The sequence below is a fragment of the Colletotrichum gloeosporioides genome (assembly GCF_011800055.1).
Source record: "Colletotrichum gloeosporioides strain Lc1 chromosome Unknown consensus_8, whole genome shotgun sequence".
Lineage (NCBI taxonomy): Eukaryota > Fungi > Ascomycota > Sordariomycetes > Glomerellales > Glomerellaceae > Colletotrichum > Colletotrichum gloeosporioides.
This window is the reverse complement of record NW_025544653.1, coordinates 368,104-384,422: the sequence shown is the minus strand read 5'-3', so window position 1 is coordinate 384,422 and position 16,319 is coordinate 368,104. Positions and strand designations below refer to the sequence as shown.

Here is a 16,319-nt window from a genome sequence, read left to right as displayed (position 1 = left end):
AGAGAAAAGAAAAGCAAGGACGGAGGTTCGTGTCAAACGTGCCCGACACGTTTTCCGGTACGTATTCATCGTTGCAGGCGTCCTTGACAATTCCGTCCCCTTTCCTCCCTTTCCGCACCCCTCTCCCCTGCCCGCGGCTGACACAAGATTCCTGCATCTGCAGCTGCAGAGATGACAATCGCACCCGCGACCGTCTATCTCGACCTCTCACGCTCTGCCAAATGCCCGTGACGAGATGCTGCTACAGACACCTCTCCCGTTGGACGATCACAGGCTGTACTGCTCAACCTCCGTTCTCGCAGCGATCCAAGCAGACGGAGCAGCAGCAACATGACAAGGTTGACATCAGTGGGGAATCACCACCGTCAAAATCTGACGTGTGTACGTATCCAGATCCCACATGAACGGTTCACGGGCCATCACACAGCTCCTTCCAGGCCCATACAGGGATACACTCATTTTTCTCATCAGGAGGCGTCAGGCAAAGTAAACACACGCCTCCAAGAAACCTGGGACCAAGCACGCCAAAGAAGTGCGTCTGCCAAAGAGATTGCACCATCGGACGGGAAAAGCGGGCCCCGCCCAGCTGGTGGGTACCCCGAATGCCGCGCCGATGCCCACCCATAGACCGAATTGCGACCGGATCCCAGGCCCTGTCGCCAGGAGCAATACCAGGAGATAAGTATCCCTTCGTGACTCGACTTTCCGTCCTAGTGGGCGAGGATATAAATACATGGTGTGCCCCCCGTGGAAGTGGAAGAGAAGAAGTCTTTGCTCCTTGAGCTTAAGTAACAGTCTGGGCCATCACCCTGCAATCGTCTTTCACTACTGTTCCCCCTTTCGTGACTCTTCCCATACGGGACTTCTTTTTGTTTACTAGCTCTGAGTACATCGTTTACCCCTTAAGCCTCCAAAATGGAGAACACATCACGAACATCGTCAAACACCCTACCGCCGGGCTCTTCCTCCTCGGAGGGCCCGCAGTACGCCTCCATCACCAACAACACCAGCAACACCCACAAGCGCACGCCCTCAAACGCGAGCAACACCAACCGCCGCGCCTCCATCGCCTCCAACATCCTCCACCCGGTGCAGACGAAAGAGACCATTGACCCGGCCCTCGACGTCAACCTGCCCTACCGCACCCTCTCGCCCAATGCCAACCTGGACGAGTACCGCGTCGAGACAAACGACGGCCAGATCCCCGGGCCCCCCGCCGCCGGCGACGGCGCCGGCGGGCCCGCGAGCAACTACAAGCTCGTCACCTTCACGCCCGGCGACAAGGAGAACCCCAAGAACTGGTCCAAGGCGTACAAGTGGTACTGCACCATGGTCGTCGCGCTGACGTGCTTCGTCGTCGCCTTCTGCTCGTCCGTCATCACGGCCGACATCGCCGGCGTCGCGGAGGAGTTCCACGTCTCCGAGGAGGCCGCCCTCGTCAGCATCAGCGTCTTCGTTATTGGTTTTGGCGTCGGCCCCATGGCCTTCGCGCCGCTCTCGGAAATCTACGGCCGCCAGGTCATCTACGGCTCGACGCTGCTCATCGCTGTCATCTTCATCATCCCCTGTGCGGTGGCCAAGAACCTCGGCACCCTCCTCGTCTGCCGCGCCATCGACGGCATCGCCTTCTCCGCGCCCATGACGCTCGTCGGCGGCACCCTCGCAGACCTCTGGAGGAACGAGGAGCGCGGCGTCCCCATGGCCGCCTTCTCCGCTGCCCCCTTCATCGGCCCAGCCAGTAAGCCCCCCCCCATCCTCCCCTCCCCCCTCCCCCCTCCCACTAACAACTCCCAGTCGGCCCCTTGGTCGGTGGCTTCCTCTCCGACGCAGCAGGCTGGCGCTGGCTCTACTGGATCCAGCTCATCCTCGCCTTCGTCGTCTGGGTCCTCATCACCTTCACCGTCCCCGAGACCTACGCGCCCACCATCCTCGCCCGCCGCGCCGCCAAGCTCCGCAAGTCCACCGCCGACCCCTCCCACGTCACCGAGCAGGACATCGACCTGCGGCCCCTCTCCGAGCGCCTCGGCATCTTCCTCATCCGCCCCTTCCAGCTCCTCTTCCGCGAGCTCATCGTCTTCCTCATCTCAATCTACATGTCCGTCCTCTACGGCCTGCTCTACATGTTCTTCGTCGCCTTCCCCATCATCTACCAGAAGCGCAAGGGCTACTCCGCCTCCTCCACCGGGCTCATGTTCATCCCCCTCGCCGTCGGCGTCGTCCTCTCCGCCGCCTGCTCCCCCTGGGTCAACAAGCACTACCTCACCCTCGTCGCCAAGCACAACGGCCACCCCCCCGCCGAGGCCCGCCTCGTGCCCATGATGCTCTCCTGCTGGTTCATCCCCATGGGCCTCTTCATCTTCGCCTGGACCTCCTACGCGGACCTGCACTGGGCCGGCCCCGCCTTCGGCGGCTTCCCCGTCGGCTTCGGCTTCATCTTCCTCTACAACTCGGCCAACAACTACCTCGTCGACTCGTACCAGCACCAGGCCGCCTCCGCGCTCGCCGCGAAAACCTGCATCCGCTCCTTCTGGGGCGCGGGCGTCGTGCTGTTTACCGAGCAGATGTACGACCGCCTCGGCGACCAGTGGGCGTCGACGCTGCTCGCCTTCATCGGCCTCGCGTGCTGCGCGATTCCCTTCCTCTTCTGGGTGTACGGCGCAAGAATCAGGCAGCGCAGCAAGTACGCCTACTCTGGCGACGACGAGGACGAGGCGGCTGCGAGTGGGAGCAGTAGTGATGTGGAAAAGGCCAAGGCGCCTACGAACGCGCTGGAGCCCACGAGGACTTTTGAGCCTGCGTAAAGATCTGTGGTCACGAAAGGGAGAGCGGTGGTAATATCGTGGGTCGGAATGGTGGTGTTGGCTGCTCCGAAGCTTGGGGAGGGGACGTGTAGCTGTGGAAGGTTGTTTTTGTTTTTGGGTTGATTCACTCGGCGTAATTGGGGAGTGAAAAGGGAAGGAGTACCAGGAGCTGGCCGGCATATTGAAACATAGACGCATTAGACATGGACGGCAATGCCGTAGACATAATCTTGAATAAACCAAAGTCAAAAATCACCATCGCCGCGGCAAAGAACAACAGAGTGTAGGGAATCGTATATTCATAAGTCGTGATCCGTATCTACCCATGACCAGCCAACAAGTAGGGTATCCATCAACCTAGGTTTTCCGACAATGGCCAGCAGCAGCCTAGATAATGCGCACCGGCAGGGAGTCTCTGCGCGACAGGAGAAACTCCTCCTTGACTAGCGAATTGTCGCATTTGCGGCCCCGCAAAAAGTCCTCGAGGTTGCGGAACGTGCACTCGGAAATCTCCTGCAGCGCCTCCTCGGTGAAGAAGCCCTGGTGGCCGCAGATCAAGACGTTGGGAAACGTCATAAGGCGCGTCAGCACGTCGTCGTCGATGATGTGTCCCGAGTGGTCGTTGTAGAAGAGGTCGCCCTCGCCCTCGTACACGTCGAGCGCGAGGCCCCCGAGATGCTTACTCTTGAGGGCGTGGGTGACGGCCTTAGTGTCAATCAGGCCCCCGCGGGAGGTGTTGACGAGCATGGAGCCGGGCTTCATCATCTTGAGCGTCTTCTCGTTGATGATGTGCTTCGTCTTCTCCATGAGGGGGCAGTGCAGGCTGATGAAGTCGCACTTGGGCAGCAGCTCCTCGAGGGGCAGGTACTCGCCGAGCTCCTTGAAGGCGTCGGACTCGTAGGGGTCGAAGGCGTAGAGGGTGCAGCCGAAGCCCTTCATGATGCGGGCCATGGAGACACCGATGCGGCCGGTGCCGATGATGCCGACCGTCTTGCCGTGGACCGTCTTGCCGAGCAGGCCGTCGAGGTTGAAGTTGCCCTCGCGGGTGCGGTTGTAGGCGCGGTGGGTGCGGCGGTTGAGTGTCTGCAGGAGGGAGACGGCGAACTCGGCGACGGCCTCGGGGGAGTAAGAAGGGACGTTGGCGACGAAGATTCCGAGCTTCTCGGCAGCCTTGAGGTCGACGTTGTTGAACCCTGCGCAGCGAAGAAGGACAGCCTTCACTCCCGTCTCGTGGAGGGCCTCGAGGACGTCGGCGGAGAGGACATCGTTGACGAAGACGCAGACGGCGTCCATGTTCTTAACGAGGGACACCGTCTCGGGGGAGAGCGAGAAGTCGTGGTAGACAACCTCAAAGTCGGAGGGGGAATGCTCGGCGAGGGCCTTCTTCTTGGCCTCGTGCTCGGCGGACAGGTATTTCTTGTCGTAGGCCTTGGCGCTGAAGACGGCGAGCTTCATGGCGGCGGTTGAGAAAGTCGGTGGATGGGTGATTGAGCTTAAGCGATGCTTTTTGACGAGATGATTGAATAAGAATTCCGGTGCTTGCTCGAATATGTTGTCGGAAAACGAGAGGATGGAGGTCGAGGGTGAAGATGGCAAACGACGTCGCCGGGAGAAGAGGAGGTCGAGGGAATTTTGAGGCAGCACAAGGAGCAGCCAAGACATCAGCTCCCCCGCGCCTGCGCGTTCTTTTCGGGTGCCAGCCTTGGCTGGTAGCTGGCCGCCTTCCGCATTCTGCAGACTGTTCCTGCCTGTGATACCTCAACCAGCTTGGCGCGATTCACGTCCGATTGCTCTTTCCGGCGTTTAGGGACCAAAAACTGTGCTGTATGACGTGAACGCAGGCGGTCCCGCGGGGGGACCTGCCGCGCCTTTTAAGCTTGTCCTACGGCGCAGTGGCCTGATCCCAAGAGCTACCCCGCCATGCCTCTCCTTCTGGAGCTCTGGGCAGCTCGCTAACCGAAACGGGCGCTGGGCTGCGTATGTCACGAGGAGCTGGCAGCAGCCACGCCCTGGATTTTCAGGGGAAGCCCCGGTAAATGACATCGTCACATCTGACTCGAGTGGGAACACTGCAGAAAGCCGCAGATATACGAAATGACAAGATCAAGTTTGACTGACGGCTCGAATTCATGCCTTCTTACTAATTCCTCATAAGTCATTCAAACGCAAGGCACTCCAAACGCCTATGTGGTATAGTCCTGTTGTCCCCGCTATCCACCGCCATTCGTTACTCCAGTCATGAACCCATATCGACTGAGACTATTATCTACAGCTGGTGCGCATCTTATCAAGGAGCCGTTATCGGGTGCTGCTGTCAGCTTGTTGGCGCCAGATGTGCGTATCACCTAGGCTCATCGAACTATCCGACGCAGCCGAGGCCGTGTTCGCGGGAGCATTGGGTCTCTCCGTGTCCACTGCGCTCTCGCTCTCATCTCCCGAATCGTCGGCTGGAGGCGGATCCTGATAGATCCACGGTCGATCAAGACTATGACACGTTAGAGCGAGTCAGAAATGGGGTCGCGGGTACATACCGAGAGGTCAAGCTGGGGTTAATGAACTTCATCCCCTTCTCCTTGTCCTCGTCAATCGTGCTTCCTCTTCTAAGCAGGCCCTGCGAAGGTCTCGGTCCTTCAAAATCTTCGTCAAGAATGGCAGAGTCCTCAGCGTCAAACTCTGCCCGAATGCTTCGGAGCGAGATGAAGCGGGTTAGGGGCTCGAATCGGCGTCGGAAGTAGAAGCTGTACCATATCGTGAAGATGACCAGAGGCAAGACCAGCACCGACTGAGCAAAACCTGTCTGCAGCGCCATGACACTGGACAGAATGATCTCTGCCACGACTAGGCCAAGCACGATACGGTACGAAATCGTCCTCCACGCCGCACCCGTCGCATGCTGCGGCTGGTCCATGGCGTACAGGAGTTGATACTTGTACGTGAAGTACCCAAACGTAAAGTAAATCATTCCCATCGGCAAGATGAGAGCGCCAAACGGCAACGTGCTGTAAATTTGGCACAGCATAAACACAAGGAGCGCCGTCGGGAGATAGAAGCCGTAGCTGAACACTGGCGGCTGCATAATCTCGGCAAAGTCTCTCGGAGTCTTTGCTCCCATGCGGTAGATCGGGTAGAGAAAGACACTGCCCACCTCCAGGAGTCTGAAGGGAAACAGGCCAAGGCCTTGAAGCATGATGAAGTTGGCGTAGAACAGACCCAGGGCCTCAATCCGTGAACCAATCAATCGTGCCAGCTTCGTCGTATTGCCCCAGGAATCCTGAAAGTCTTGGAAAATCTTAAAGACACTGAGCGCAGTCCCTGAGACGGCGAAGACGAGGAAGACGTTGACAAACGTGAAGAAGAAGTTCTTCGAAATGATGGACAGCTCGACGTCGCCCTTGGAGATCATGCCCTGCTGGTACGACAGATAATCGTACAGGTAGGGCACGGCCACATTGAGCAACGAAACGAGCACTGTCGTCAAGGACGTCTCGATCAACTCCTTGATGGTCGGGAACTGCTTCAAAAAGTCGACAACAGAAGGGAACCATTGCTGAAAGTTGCAAACGCTCAAGAGACCCGCAATGGCAGCCAGCACGGCGATCCACAGGATAGACAGCGCGGCCACGAAGATTGTTACCGTCCACGATCGCAGCCTTCGTACACCTCGAGGTGCGTATGTGTTGGCCCACATGATGTCTGAAGGCGCTGGCGCGGGTTTCGTCAGGAACTGTCCGGGGCGGGGATCGATGCGGGCTTGGATCGCCATCTGGCAGGCCGCAATACTGTCCATCGTAACGAATGCTTGATCGCTCGGCGCGTATTCCTTCTGCCTGGCCTCGTAGATCTTCTCGTCAAGCCGCCTCAGCTTCTCCTCGTAGTAGTCGATAGCATCCGTCTGGCGGCTTTGGAGCTTGAGAAAGCCGTACCACAGGCGAATCTTTGGGCGTTCACGCTCCACATACTCTGGGTGGAGTTCGCCATGCCCCAATAGCCGTCCATTTTCACCGGCCTCCTCGTCAATTTCATCCTGACGTGGCTCCAGAACAGAAGGCTCTGCCTCGGGGTCACGCAGACGTTGTACGGATTTGGGTAGGGCGGCCTGCTTTCCAAGAAAGACGCTCCAGGATTCCTCCAGTTTCGCCAGAATTTGTGCTCGTTGTTCAGTCAGTGAGTCAATCTCCCTCCAGTCGCGAACCAGGTTAACACTCTCAACACGACCGATTTGGAGCTTCTCAATCAAGTGCTTGATCTTGTCCTCGGATCGCATGTTCTGGGGAATTCCTGACAGGCGGAATGTCCTGTCTGTGACAGTTGACTGCGTTCCGAGGTACTCTTGGCGGATATGGATGACCCGGAAAGTCTCCTTGTTCAGTATGTATAGTGTGAGCCCTGAAAAGACATAGACGAATACCAGCCATGCCCAAAGATAGCTTCTGTCTGGATCGTCCTTCGAGTCCTTGCCACCCTCGTCGTACGTGTTCGCGTCGCCGTAGGTAGCCATCCAGTCGAACATGGCGACACTGGTGCTGTTGAGCTTGTAATCTCCTGGTCTGTAGTGGAGGTTGATCGGCAGCAGGACGACGAGGGCGAGGAACGTCATGACGGCCAAGATGCGGATGGCCATCCTGAAGAAAGACAGGAACTGCCATTGTCAGCTGAGTTGAATGTGTTCCTCTCAAGTAGCTCGTCCACCTACAACGAATGCATCAAGCCCCGCGGAGGCGAGAACCTGCTCCTCCGTCACACGATACAGGCCGGGAATCCATCCGAGCAAGGTATTCGGAAGAGTGGGAAGGCCAATCTTGGGGTCGAGTCGGCGCTTGCGCGCAGCGTAGAGAGTCGGCCATCGCGGACGAAGAATGCAAAATGCGACAAAAGCCGAGACGCCGAGGATGAGAGAGAGGGCTAACTGGACAATGATGGCGCGGCTGCTCGGCTGGAGAGCCTCTGTGGCATCCTTCCCGCCGCACTTGTCTGTCGAGTTGATTATCAGCGCGTCCATCTCGCGTACATAGTGAGGGTTCGGTCAAGGTGGTTGATGTTCTGTCAGTGTTGGCGGTGTAGATGCAGCTGTAGAGTCGCCAAGCGGTCGTCGGTGGAATCTGGTGATGCAGGTGGTTGGTTGAAACCGAAGCTGGAGCTTCAGGCACGCGAAGGAAGGTCTCCACTTCATCTGAACCTGTGACGTGATGATGCAGCCCGAGATGAAGTAGCTGATTACGTAACAGTCGTCAACGGCCACACCGCCGCCACAGCAAGCACGTGAAGACCACTGCACTCGCCTCTACTACCTTAGTGCAGCAAGCTCCTGGACTCGGGCCACCAACACTGCGAAGCTCTAAATCGAGATGCTGCGGTTGAGGTGAGCGACATTGCGCTCATAGCGCGCTGCTTCCGATGCCCCAAATCCTCGAAGGCCAGTATGACCTATGAAAAAGAAGCCCACAGATATTATGGTATGCCTTGAAAAATGGTATTGTCAGGGTTGTACCTTGAAAATCCGGCGGTTGCTTGTCCGGGGTGTCCGAAGCCACGGCGACGTTTCGTTGAAGCCATCGCCAGGGCAGGCACATGCCGTCAGATGCAGAGCTGCATTCGACCCCAGACACCATGCCTTATCTGGCATGGCTTTTCTCACCCAAGCCCGACTGATGAACACGCGAGGAAGCCAAGCCCAGCCCTCTGGCAGGCTGCAGCAAAATCACGAGCTCTACCTTAGTCGGTGGTCGGGCCTCCTGCTGAGGTCGGTATTAGTCGCCCACACCGAAGATCTCACCGTGAAGCAGCACTGCCTCTGCAAAGACTCGTGCCAAGGACAGTCGTCGGAAACGAACCTGCATCTTGGGAATTTGGGAATTTGGAAGCACAGGACGAACAAGACGGGACGGCCAACTGCTTCGGCCCAAGAGTTGGGAGGTTTCAGTGCTCTGATGCCACAGAGCCGTTCAGGAGCCGACGCACTGACGCGGAATGTTTTCGTGGCCCCCTGCGGCGCATGGCTTCCCCCGAGCATTGTAGTCGTCCTCGTCCTGTCCATTTGGCTTGCGAGAGGCTGGTTCGATTCAGAGCTGGCTCGACGTTGGAAGGATGGGCTGCAGCAGACAAAGACGGGGCATTCTACCGTCACCAGCCACTTGGCGCATTCAGGCCCTCTCCTTGCAGCCGTTTGCGGGCCAGGCCTTACATCGACGTCACGCCCAGCGACGAGAACGATGGAGGTTGTCGTCAATCGATTGATTGTCAACAGCAGGATGCAGGCTGCAGATGCACACTTTAATCGTCGCCGATGCCCGGGAATAAGTCCATGATTGACGCTGCAGGGCGAATAACAGCGAAGTGCAGGCAGCAGGCCGAATAAAACATGGCGATAGCGATGAGACCGAGACGAAACAGCGTTGCAAGCCGCCCGAGTGCCAAGCTACGGCCCGGGACGGGTCTTGACTTGGAGGTACCCGGCCGTAGAGAAGGTTGGCGGTCATCTCGTCGGCCAACCTCTTGCTTTCATGCGGCTTCCACCTCGGTCGATGAAATGAATGTCGACTGCAGCTTTGGGTGAGGGAGGCGCAAAGAGATCTGGTCTGCAGCCAAAGGTTGAGCAGAGTTCATCTCCATTACCTACCTTGGCCGGGGAAAGAAGTCTTTGTTATCGACGGGTCTGGATTGGCTGCAGGGCGCACCTGCCGTTGGCTGGCTGCGGAAACTTCCAATCGCAAGCCGCAAACTGCAAACCTGTGAGGTGGAAAGGGAGGTGCTCCGGCCTATTTTTTCACTGGCCCCTCCCCCACCGTTCCCCGGGTCGTCCCTGCCCCTCCACTGCCTTCCCAGCGCTCTCCTTCCCGCCGGTCCCTTCCCTGCCGCTGCACCACCATCCTCTTCCTGCCTCTTCAACCACATTCCATAATTACCGGCGGTCTGGATTCAGGATCTGCCAATCGTACCTGCCTATCTGCGTGCATGCTTGCGCAGGCTTTTCACTGCTGCTGCCCCCCTGCACCTACCCTACGCTACGGCTTTTGTCGGCCCACAACTCGACGACGTCGACCCCTCCAAAAACTCCCCGGTTCATCTCTCTCCAACGACCACGAGAATTTCGGCTTTTTCTAATCAGCTCCATCTCGGCCCCTCAATGCCCCTCACTGCCCTTCGCATTTGCTACAACTGTTGCTTAATCACAATACTTCTGGGCGCTATTCAATCGCATCAATACGCGACACACTAGCAACATGGCCGACGCTCAATTGACTTGCAGCCGGGCCGACGACTTCGTCCTTGTCTGCAGGCCCAAGAAGGGAACCGCTTTTGTTGAGGCCCGACTTAACGATGGCGTGAGTTCACCTGCCGCTGAATGCGCAACCTAGTCATCCACCTGTGAACAGTGCCACTCACACTCTCTAATCGACAGTACACCTACACCGACAAGGGCTGGCAGCAGATTCTCGCACACCTGGAACGCGAATTGAGCCCCGATAAGCTCAACGAAGATGCCGTCATCTCCCTTGAAACAGATCTGACGGACACCTCTCGTGAGTAGAACCCGCCAATGCCTCCCAACTCATACTGACCTGTCATCAGTCTCCAAGTACGTGCCCCAGGGCATATTCCAGTCCTTGCGAGTTGTCGACATCCAAGGCCTCGACCCAGCAACCCGCCAAATCTCAGCTCGGGATGTTGCCATCAAATTCAATCCCTACAAGCTCAGCTCCGAGTTGCCAACAACATACGACCACGAGCAGGTCGTCGTCCTTCCAAACTCCAAGCTTGACGGTCTCTGGGAATTGTATGGCATCCCTGCCTACCGCTCGGAATATTATTATTGACTCTAACCCTTTCGTAGTTGTTGATTCTGACCATGATCTAGCTCGGTCAAAGACAACCATCTGCGATCGGAGCTTTCTCGATGGGTGAAGAACTTTGGTGCGTCTCGCCTTGAGCACCTTCCAAACCTTGGCCTCTGCTGACCTTGCCAGCATCTATGACGCATGTTGCAACCCCGCCCGCTTCAAAGCCAGCAGAATCCATTATCCTCATCCTTGGTCCCACTGAATCTGGCAACTCGGATCTGGCCATGGCTATGGCACAGAAGATCTCTATCCAACTTTAGCGCCGGGATAGGCCGATCCATCTGCATGCCCCTGTGCCAGGCATCAACTTCAAGAGCATTGCAGCGAAGGCTATACAGTCACGATCAACCATACACATAGTCCTGATTGACAGCATCGAGAGCTACAGCTGGACAAGGAGAGCCACAGTCTCCCCAGAGACGGACACCAAATTTCATGAAATCACCTGCTCCAGTGGTTTCGACACTCTTGCAGCAATCCCAAACGTCGTGGTTATCTGTACATCGAGAACGGGCAACTTGCCAGTCCACAGCCTCCCTGACCCCTCCGGCAAGCCAGTCAGATTGGCATATCTGGCACCCCTGACATTGCCTCGCCTGGATCTGGCTCAACGCTATGATGTTTTGTGCAGCCAATTCCAAGCTTACATGGACGCCGGCGTCATCACCTGCAACGACAAGCTTGACGACTGTCTCGGTGCCATCCGCGACCGCGAGGACGGGAAGGCTACTCCAAGTATCCAAATTCTCGAGCTTGCAGAGCACGTCGGGGACGACATAAGCGCCCGACTCGGGGGACAAATAGTCATCCTGGCTTTAATGACCGACCTTAAGGAAGAAAGATGCGACATGGCCACTGCGGTGAGTATCGTCTGGAGGTATCATACGCGTCTTGGTGCCGAAAGAACAACTACTGCCAATTAAGGTAAGGTGGTGTCCGGGCTTGCGTCGTGGACAGGTGAGGTTGACTAATGCATTTGGGCAGGCTCCATCGAAGACAAAACTCAGGCGGCCGCAACAGCCTCTGCCGAAGTCAAGCGAGCAGGGATGGACACCAAAGAAAGGCCAGATACTGCTGCAAGTAACCGAAGGGCCTCCTTTAATCAATCTGGGTGACTTTGTAGACGTGGGCGAGGGGTCATCAGTCGCTGCGATTCGACAGTGACAGTCAGTGCTGAGTAGAGGTTATTTCTGTTCCTCGGCGAGCAGTCCCTTCGATACCCATGGTTGCAGACTCGCCGTTAGGCGCCCATGAGTTCAGGAACATTGCATAATTATGGCAGGTTCTGGCGGGGGATCATTGGTGTGCGCCCAACGTTGAGACGTCACGATGACAGATGTTTAAAGAGCATCGGATTGCTTCACCGCAAGGGCGCGTGATTAAAGTGCAGCTTTAATGAAATGAATGATATCACAACTGTTCCTCCTGATGAAAAGAGGGGAAAACATTCTTCACCTTTGCGCCTCTCTTAATGTGGTCAGACACGATGGGCCTGTCGGGTGCGCTACTTAAAGCCCGAGCTGGGGTCCCCGCATCAACAATGAGACATCCAATGATGTCCTTCGCCCTGATGGTCTAGCGGTATGATTCTCCCTTAGGGCCTAACAACCCACATCTGGGAGAGGTCCCAGGTTCGATCCCTGGTTAGGGCCCATGTATTTTGCTTTTGGCTTCTGAATCCACTCTCGATTGTTGTTTTTTTGGACTCGGCGCCGGGTGCATGCCCTCTTCATTCGCCTCCCCCCTCGGAAAAAGACTATCTCAGTTGTTGAATAGCTCTTTGAGATTAACATCTCCCGACTTACATTGCTTGCTCGGGGGCATTTTGTAGACCTCCGTTAACCCGGGGTAGTTGCTGTACCAGCAGGTGCAGGTGCCTCTCAATGGACTCTCGTCCACGGCGAGCGTATCCTCACACACCAATGTCCCTAGGTCGCCATACCACTTCTCCATGGAGAAAGGGTCGTCCTTGCTAGCAATGACACCATACGTCCCGCATCCCGCATTGAGGATACCGCCCTTCTTCGCTGTGGTCATATCTGTTTGGCACCCATTCAGGATCGTCCGGAAACGTGCCCTACAGTAGTCTCTCTTTTCCTCGTCAGTCTTGCCCAGGGTGAACCGAAAGGTGCCGGTGCAAGATTCGCGCGAGTACATGAGACCCAACCATAACCTATCGCCCGAGCCTGTGATCTTGTACGGATATGACGTTCCACTGGATTTTGGGTTGCCGTCCGATGTTTCTGCCGTGCCGTTGGGAAGGGGCGAAACAATGACGTTTTCCCAGTACGCAGAGTTGCTGTAGAAGTTGTTGATGTGCTCTTCTGCCTCTGGCTGCGAGAATGCTGGGCCCTCAAACGAACATTCGGGGTCGGGGATCGGCTCGACTAGCGGCGCGATCGTCGCTAGCAGCGGGTTCTTCATCCCCTCGAAGGTAGGGGCCGCGCGGGCTTCGATCTCCGCCTGAGTCCACGAGCTCACGTTGAAGTCCATGTACCCGAGGTCGACTGGAAATCCGTTCTGCATGCGCTGGTGCTCGCCTGAACCGAGCGTACCAATCTCGCTGCCCCACTTCCCATATTGTGGAGGTTTGGGGAAGTAGTTGATACTGTCATAGAAGTACAAGCTGTTGGGGAGCCAGGCGTAATTGTCGGCATTCAAACTCGACCGTTGACCGCCGCCTTTCTGGTTGAGCGGTCGCTGCGCCAGCCTGTCAACATAATACGGGCCGTAGGCTCGCGGGCCCCTACCCCCTTCTTCGACCCGTTGATCGTCGACTACACGCGGCGCATTAGCATTAGCATCAATCCCCAACTTCTGTTGATATGCACTTACTTTTAGGAATACCGACGGCGTCCAGATGCATAATCTCATGCAAGAGGTACTGTCCCGTGTTCGCCTGCCACTCCGCCTCTTGGGCATACTTGAGCTCTCCTCTCTCCAGTCCATCTTCGAGAAGTTCAAAAGTATCGTCCAGGGTTCTGAGCTCGAAGAACACTGGACAAAGCGTCACGTGTTGATATTTCCAGCCAAACCAACTTGTTGTCTATGCGTACCCTCCCGCGGCCTTGCCATCAATCCTGGTTTTGCATTGATCTTTGGTATCTTTGCAGCTCAGGATGATGTCAAAGGATTTCTTCCCCTTGAACTCTTCGGCTCTCTGAAAGTTTTCTGTTTTTGAAGTTGGGTTACTACCATGTTACCAATATCCAGGTTTCCGTGGGTCTCGAACTTACGGCTGATGCGATCTTGATACTCCGCGAAGTCGGGGCCAATGTAGGTCCTCCATGTGGGAATCTGTCTGCCAGTGGTCGGCACCGCTTTGGCAAACCTTGCGAGAGTTACCGCGTCCCAGGCTGCGGTCTCAATGATGTTCTTGTATGGGTTACAAGAGCCGTCTTCGTACTTGATCGTGCCGCCTCCAAAAGCGACTAAACCAGACTGGGCAATGGCGGCATCGGCACACTCCCTGGATGGCTTCTCCCACGGATTGCGGCAGGCCGAAGCAAGAAGAGGAATATTTCCCGAGAACGGGTTCTGCCCATCAGGACGCCACAGAGCCTTGAAACTGGAAGGGGGGTTTGCAGGGTCCGATGCCGCTGGGTCTGATATGGCTATCGGAATGTCCCTCGGCAAATTTGGTGCCGCAGCTCCCAAAGAAGCCGCGTGGACTGCAAGAAATAGAAGAAAGGGGAGCATGCTGAAGTAATAGGACTCGAAGGAACGGTTTGAATGGGAGATTGGTGTTAGAGTACGAGGCATGACTTCACGACACGAGATGAACCTTCCCGAGTGTTGACCAGCTTTTGTATTCTGCCTCCATGATCTTGCCGAGGCGTCTGAACAACATACCACATTGTCTTTGACAGTGATGCTGCCATGATTTGGACCTCCAAACGAGCCACAAGGACCCCAACCCCGGTGTCACTGATGATAATCTGTTGGTAGGGGCCATTCTGATGCCTTTGATACCCAATATTAGAAATCTTCCACCGGTAACCTTTTCCCACAGGACTGTTCAAAATTACGGGGGTTGCATTTGCATGTAGGCGGACTTCGCTGGACCGACTTTACCTGATTGCCGCTCTTTTGGACCCAGAGTTTAAACGCTCTAGCGCTTGGAGATTGGTGACTAGCTTGTTTTTGATCCATTCGGGGCCATTTGGACCCCAAGTCGTTGTTGTTGAGCCCTCAGCCTTCGCCAATTTCATGTTTCAGCATCTTTTCCCATTGGTGTTCTGCCCCCAACGAGGGCAAACGAAGATTGCCAACAGTAGGATCCAACCTGGCTGGCTCACAAACGTGACCTGCCATTTATGGTCTTCCAGCCCCCCTCACGCAGCATCGGAGTGTTACCAAATCAACACCCCCAGCAGCATAAAGCCTCGCCTCTCCGCCCCATCATGCAAGAGCTCTTCTCACTTCACTTGACTCCACAGGCCACCCAACCTGTGTAGAGCACACCAATGCATCCGAGTGCGCCGTGGCTTCCATAATCACTCCTCAGAAGCCACTGATTGAGTTCCGTTTTGATCACCTTTGAACCTCCTCCACTCATTTCTCCGGACTTCCACCATGAACGTTGGTCATGATCGCATGTTGCAGAGTTCGAGCTGGAAGAAGAGGCTCTGGATACCTAGGCTCTGCAGCTTCTTCAGGACTGCTTGCACCCTATCACTTGTAGGAGCCTTCGGTCAACCAGCACATGCTTTGGCAGTTCCCGGGGTGGGATTTGGCTTGGACCCTGATCATAGGTAAGTATAATGAAAGCTGCCCCATGTCTCTACAGATTAATTGACGAAGCGGTCTAAGCACTGCCGCTGTTTACTTCGCGAATGGCTCGTTCGCGCCAGTAGCGCGGGTGGAGGGCAGCCCGAGCTGCAAGGCCTTTATGAGAAGCGTGTCTTCAAGACAACACACGCAGCGAATAGCATTCTGCGGCACGCTGCCGACATATGCGAGCCGTTTGGTTCCCTTTTGCGCACCATCTCCAGACGCGGAAAGCGTAGAAGCATTGTTGCTAGATCTGAAGGCTGCAGTCTCGTCATGCCTTAGTACCTCCTTCTGCTATGCCGACATCGCGCTCTCCCATCCGTCCGTACGATCACGGCAGTTATCAACGCAATGTCATTGAAGAGTCATTGCAACATTTCGGCTCGCGACAGGCCAGGGGTCCAGGAACGTTTCGAGTTTTGACCGCGAGTTCTGCAGCAATCCAAACCAACAAAATTGCTTCCCTGCCGCCGGACGAGAATCCGCAGATCGTTTTGGTGATTGGCTACAGCCAGTCTTTCGTCGATGCTGCGCTTGTTTGTGAGGAGTTCGGAGTCATCGACCGGTTGCGCCACGACCACGCCGTCTATGGCAATGATACAGACGGCGCCGGCCAGCTGCAAATGGTTGCCAATGTCTTACGACGCGTTTTCAAGCCTCCACTCGGGGCTTGCGCTTTCAAGACAGCCCCCGAAGAGGTGCTTACACTCTTACTACATGGGGATTCGGTAGGAGATTCTGGATTTCTGGAGGTTCTTACGGATATCTTTGGTGTTGACAGGGTCGAAAACGCGTATGTTATTAGCCCGGTGTACTCAGCCGCCATTGGTGTGGCGATGTCGTCACATGAACACGTGCACGATGTTGGATTTCGGGAGCCAGCTGCGTTGGGGTGTCGTTGGCGGTC

At 56.1% G+C, this 16,319-nt stretch overlaps 5 protein-coding genes and 1 pseudogene across 6 annotated transcripts; 2 read left to right on the top strand and 4 right to left on the bottom strand.

The window, feature by feature from the left end:
- Positions 1-915: 915 nt before the first annotated feature.
- Positions 916-2,801, top strand: GCG54_00010449 (putative MFS-type transporter; the record flags this gene model as incomplete). Its single annotated transcript, XM_045410373.1, has 2 exons — positions 916-1,738; positions 1,795-2,801. 2 exons carry the CDS (start codon positions 916-918, stop codon positions 2,799-2,801), a joined length of 1,830 nt encoding a protein of 609 aa, XP_045270271.1.
- Positions 2,802-3,188: 387 nt separating this feature from the next.
- Positions 3,189-4,256, bottom strand: GCG54_00010448 (D-lactate dehydrogenase; the record flags this gene model as incomplete). The annotated part of the gene is made up of 1 exon (XM_045410372.1): positions 3,189-4,256. One exon carries the CDS (start codon positions 4,254-4,256, stop codon positions 3,189-3,191), a length of 1,068 nt encoding a protein of 355 aa, XP_045270270.1.
- Positions 4,257-5,099: 843 nt separating this feature from the next.
- Positions 5,100-7,800, bottom strand: GCG54_00010447 (Calcium permeable stress-gated cation channel 1; the record flags this gene model as incomplete). The annotated part of the gene is made up of 3 exons (XM_045410371.1): positions 5,100-5,286; positions 5,333-7,440; positions 7,495-7,800. 3 exons carry the CDS (start codon positions 7,798-7,800, stop codon positions 5,100-5,102), a joined length of 2,601 nt encoding a protein of 866 aa, XP_045270269.1.
- Positions 7,801-7,824: 24 nt separating this feature from the next.
- Positions 7,825-8,371, bottom strand: GCG54_00010446 (annotated as a pseudogene). Its single transcript has 3 exons — positions 8,290-8,371; positions 8,170-8,225; positions 7,825-8,149 (listed from the first exon to the last, which is right to left on the bottom strand). Coding segments are annotated over exons 1-3 (463 nt in total).
- Positions 8,372-10,021: 1,650 nt separating this feature from the next.
- GCG54_00010445 (uncharacterized protein) lies at positions 10,022-11,562 on the top strand (the record flags this gene model as incomplete). Its single annotated transcript, XM_045410370.1, has 5 exons — positions 10,022-10,123; positions 10,201-10,321; positions 10,371-10,575; positions 10,657-10,712; positions 10,964-11,562. The coding sequence occupies 5 exons, from the start codon at positions 10,022-10,024 to the stop codon at positions 11,560-11,562; spliced, it is 1,083 nt and encodes a 360-aa protein (XP_045270268.1).
- Positions 11,563-12,400: 838 nt separating this feature from the next.
- On the bottom strand, positions 12,401-14,338 carry GCG54_00010444 (uncharacterized protein; the record flags this gene model as incomplete). The annotated part of the gene is given in 4 exon segments (XM_045410369.1): positions 12,401-13,416; positions 13,475-13,677; positions 13,696-13,810; positions 13,876-14,338. 4 exon segments carry the CDS (start codon positions 14,336-14,338, stop codon positions 12,401-12,403), a joined length of 1,797 nt encoding a protein of 598 aa, XP_045270267.1.
- Positions 14,339-16,319: the final 1,981 nt, after the last annotated feature.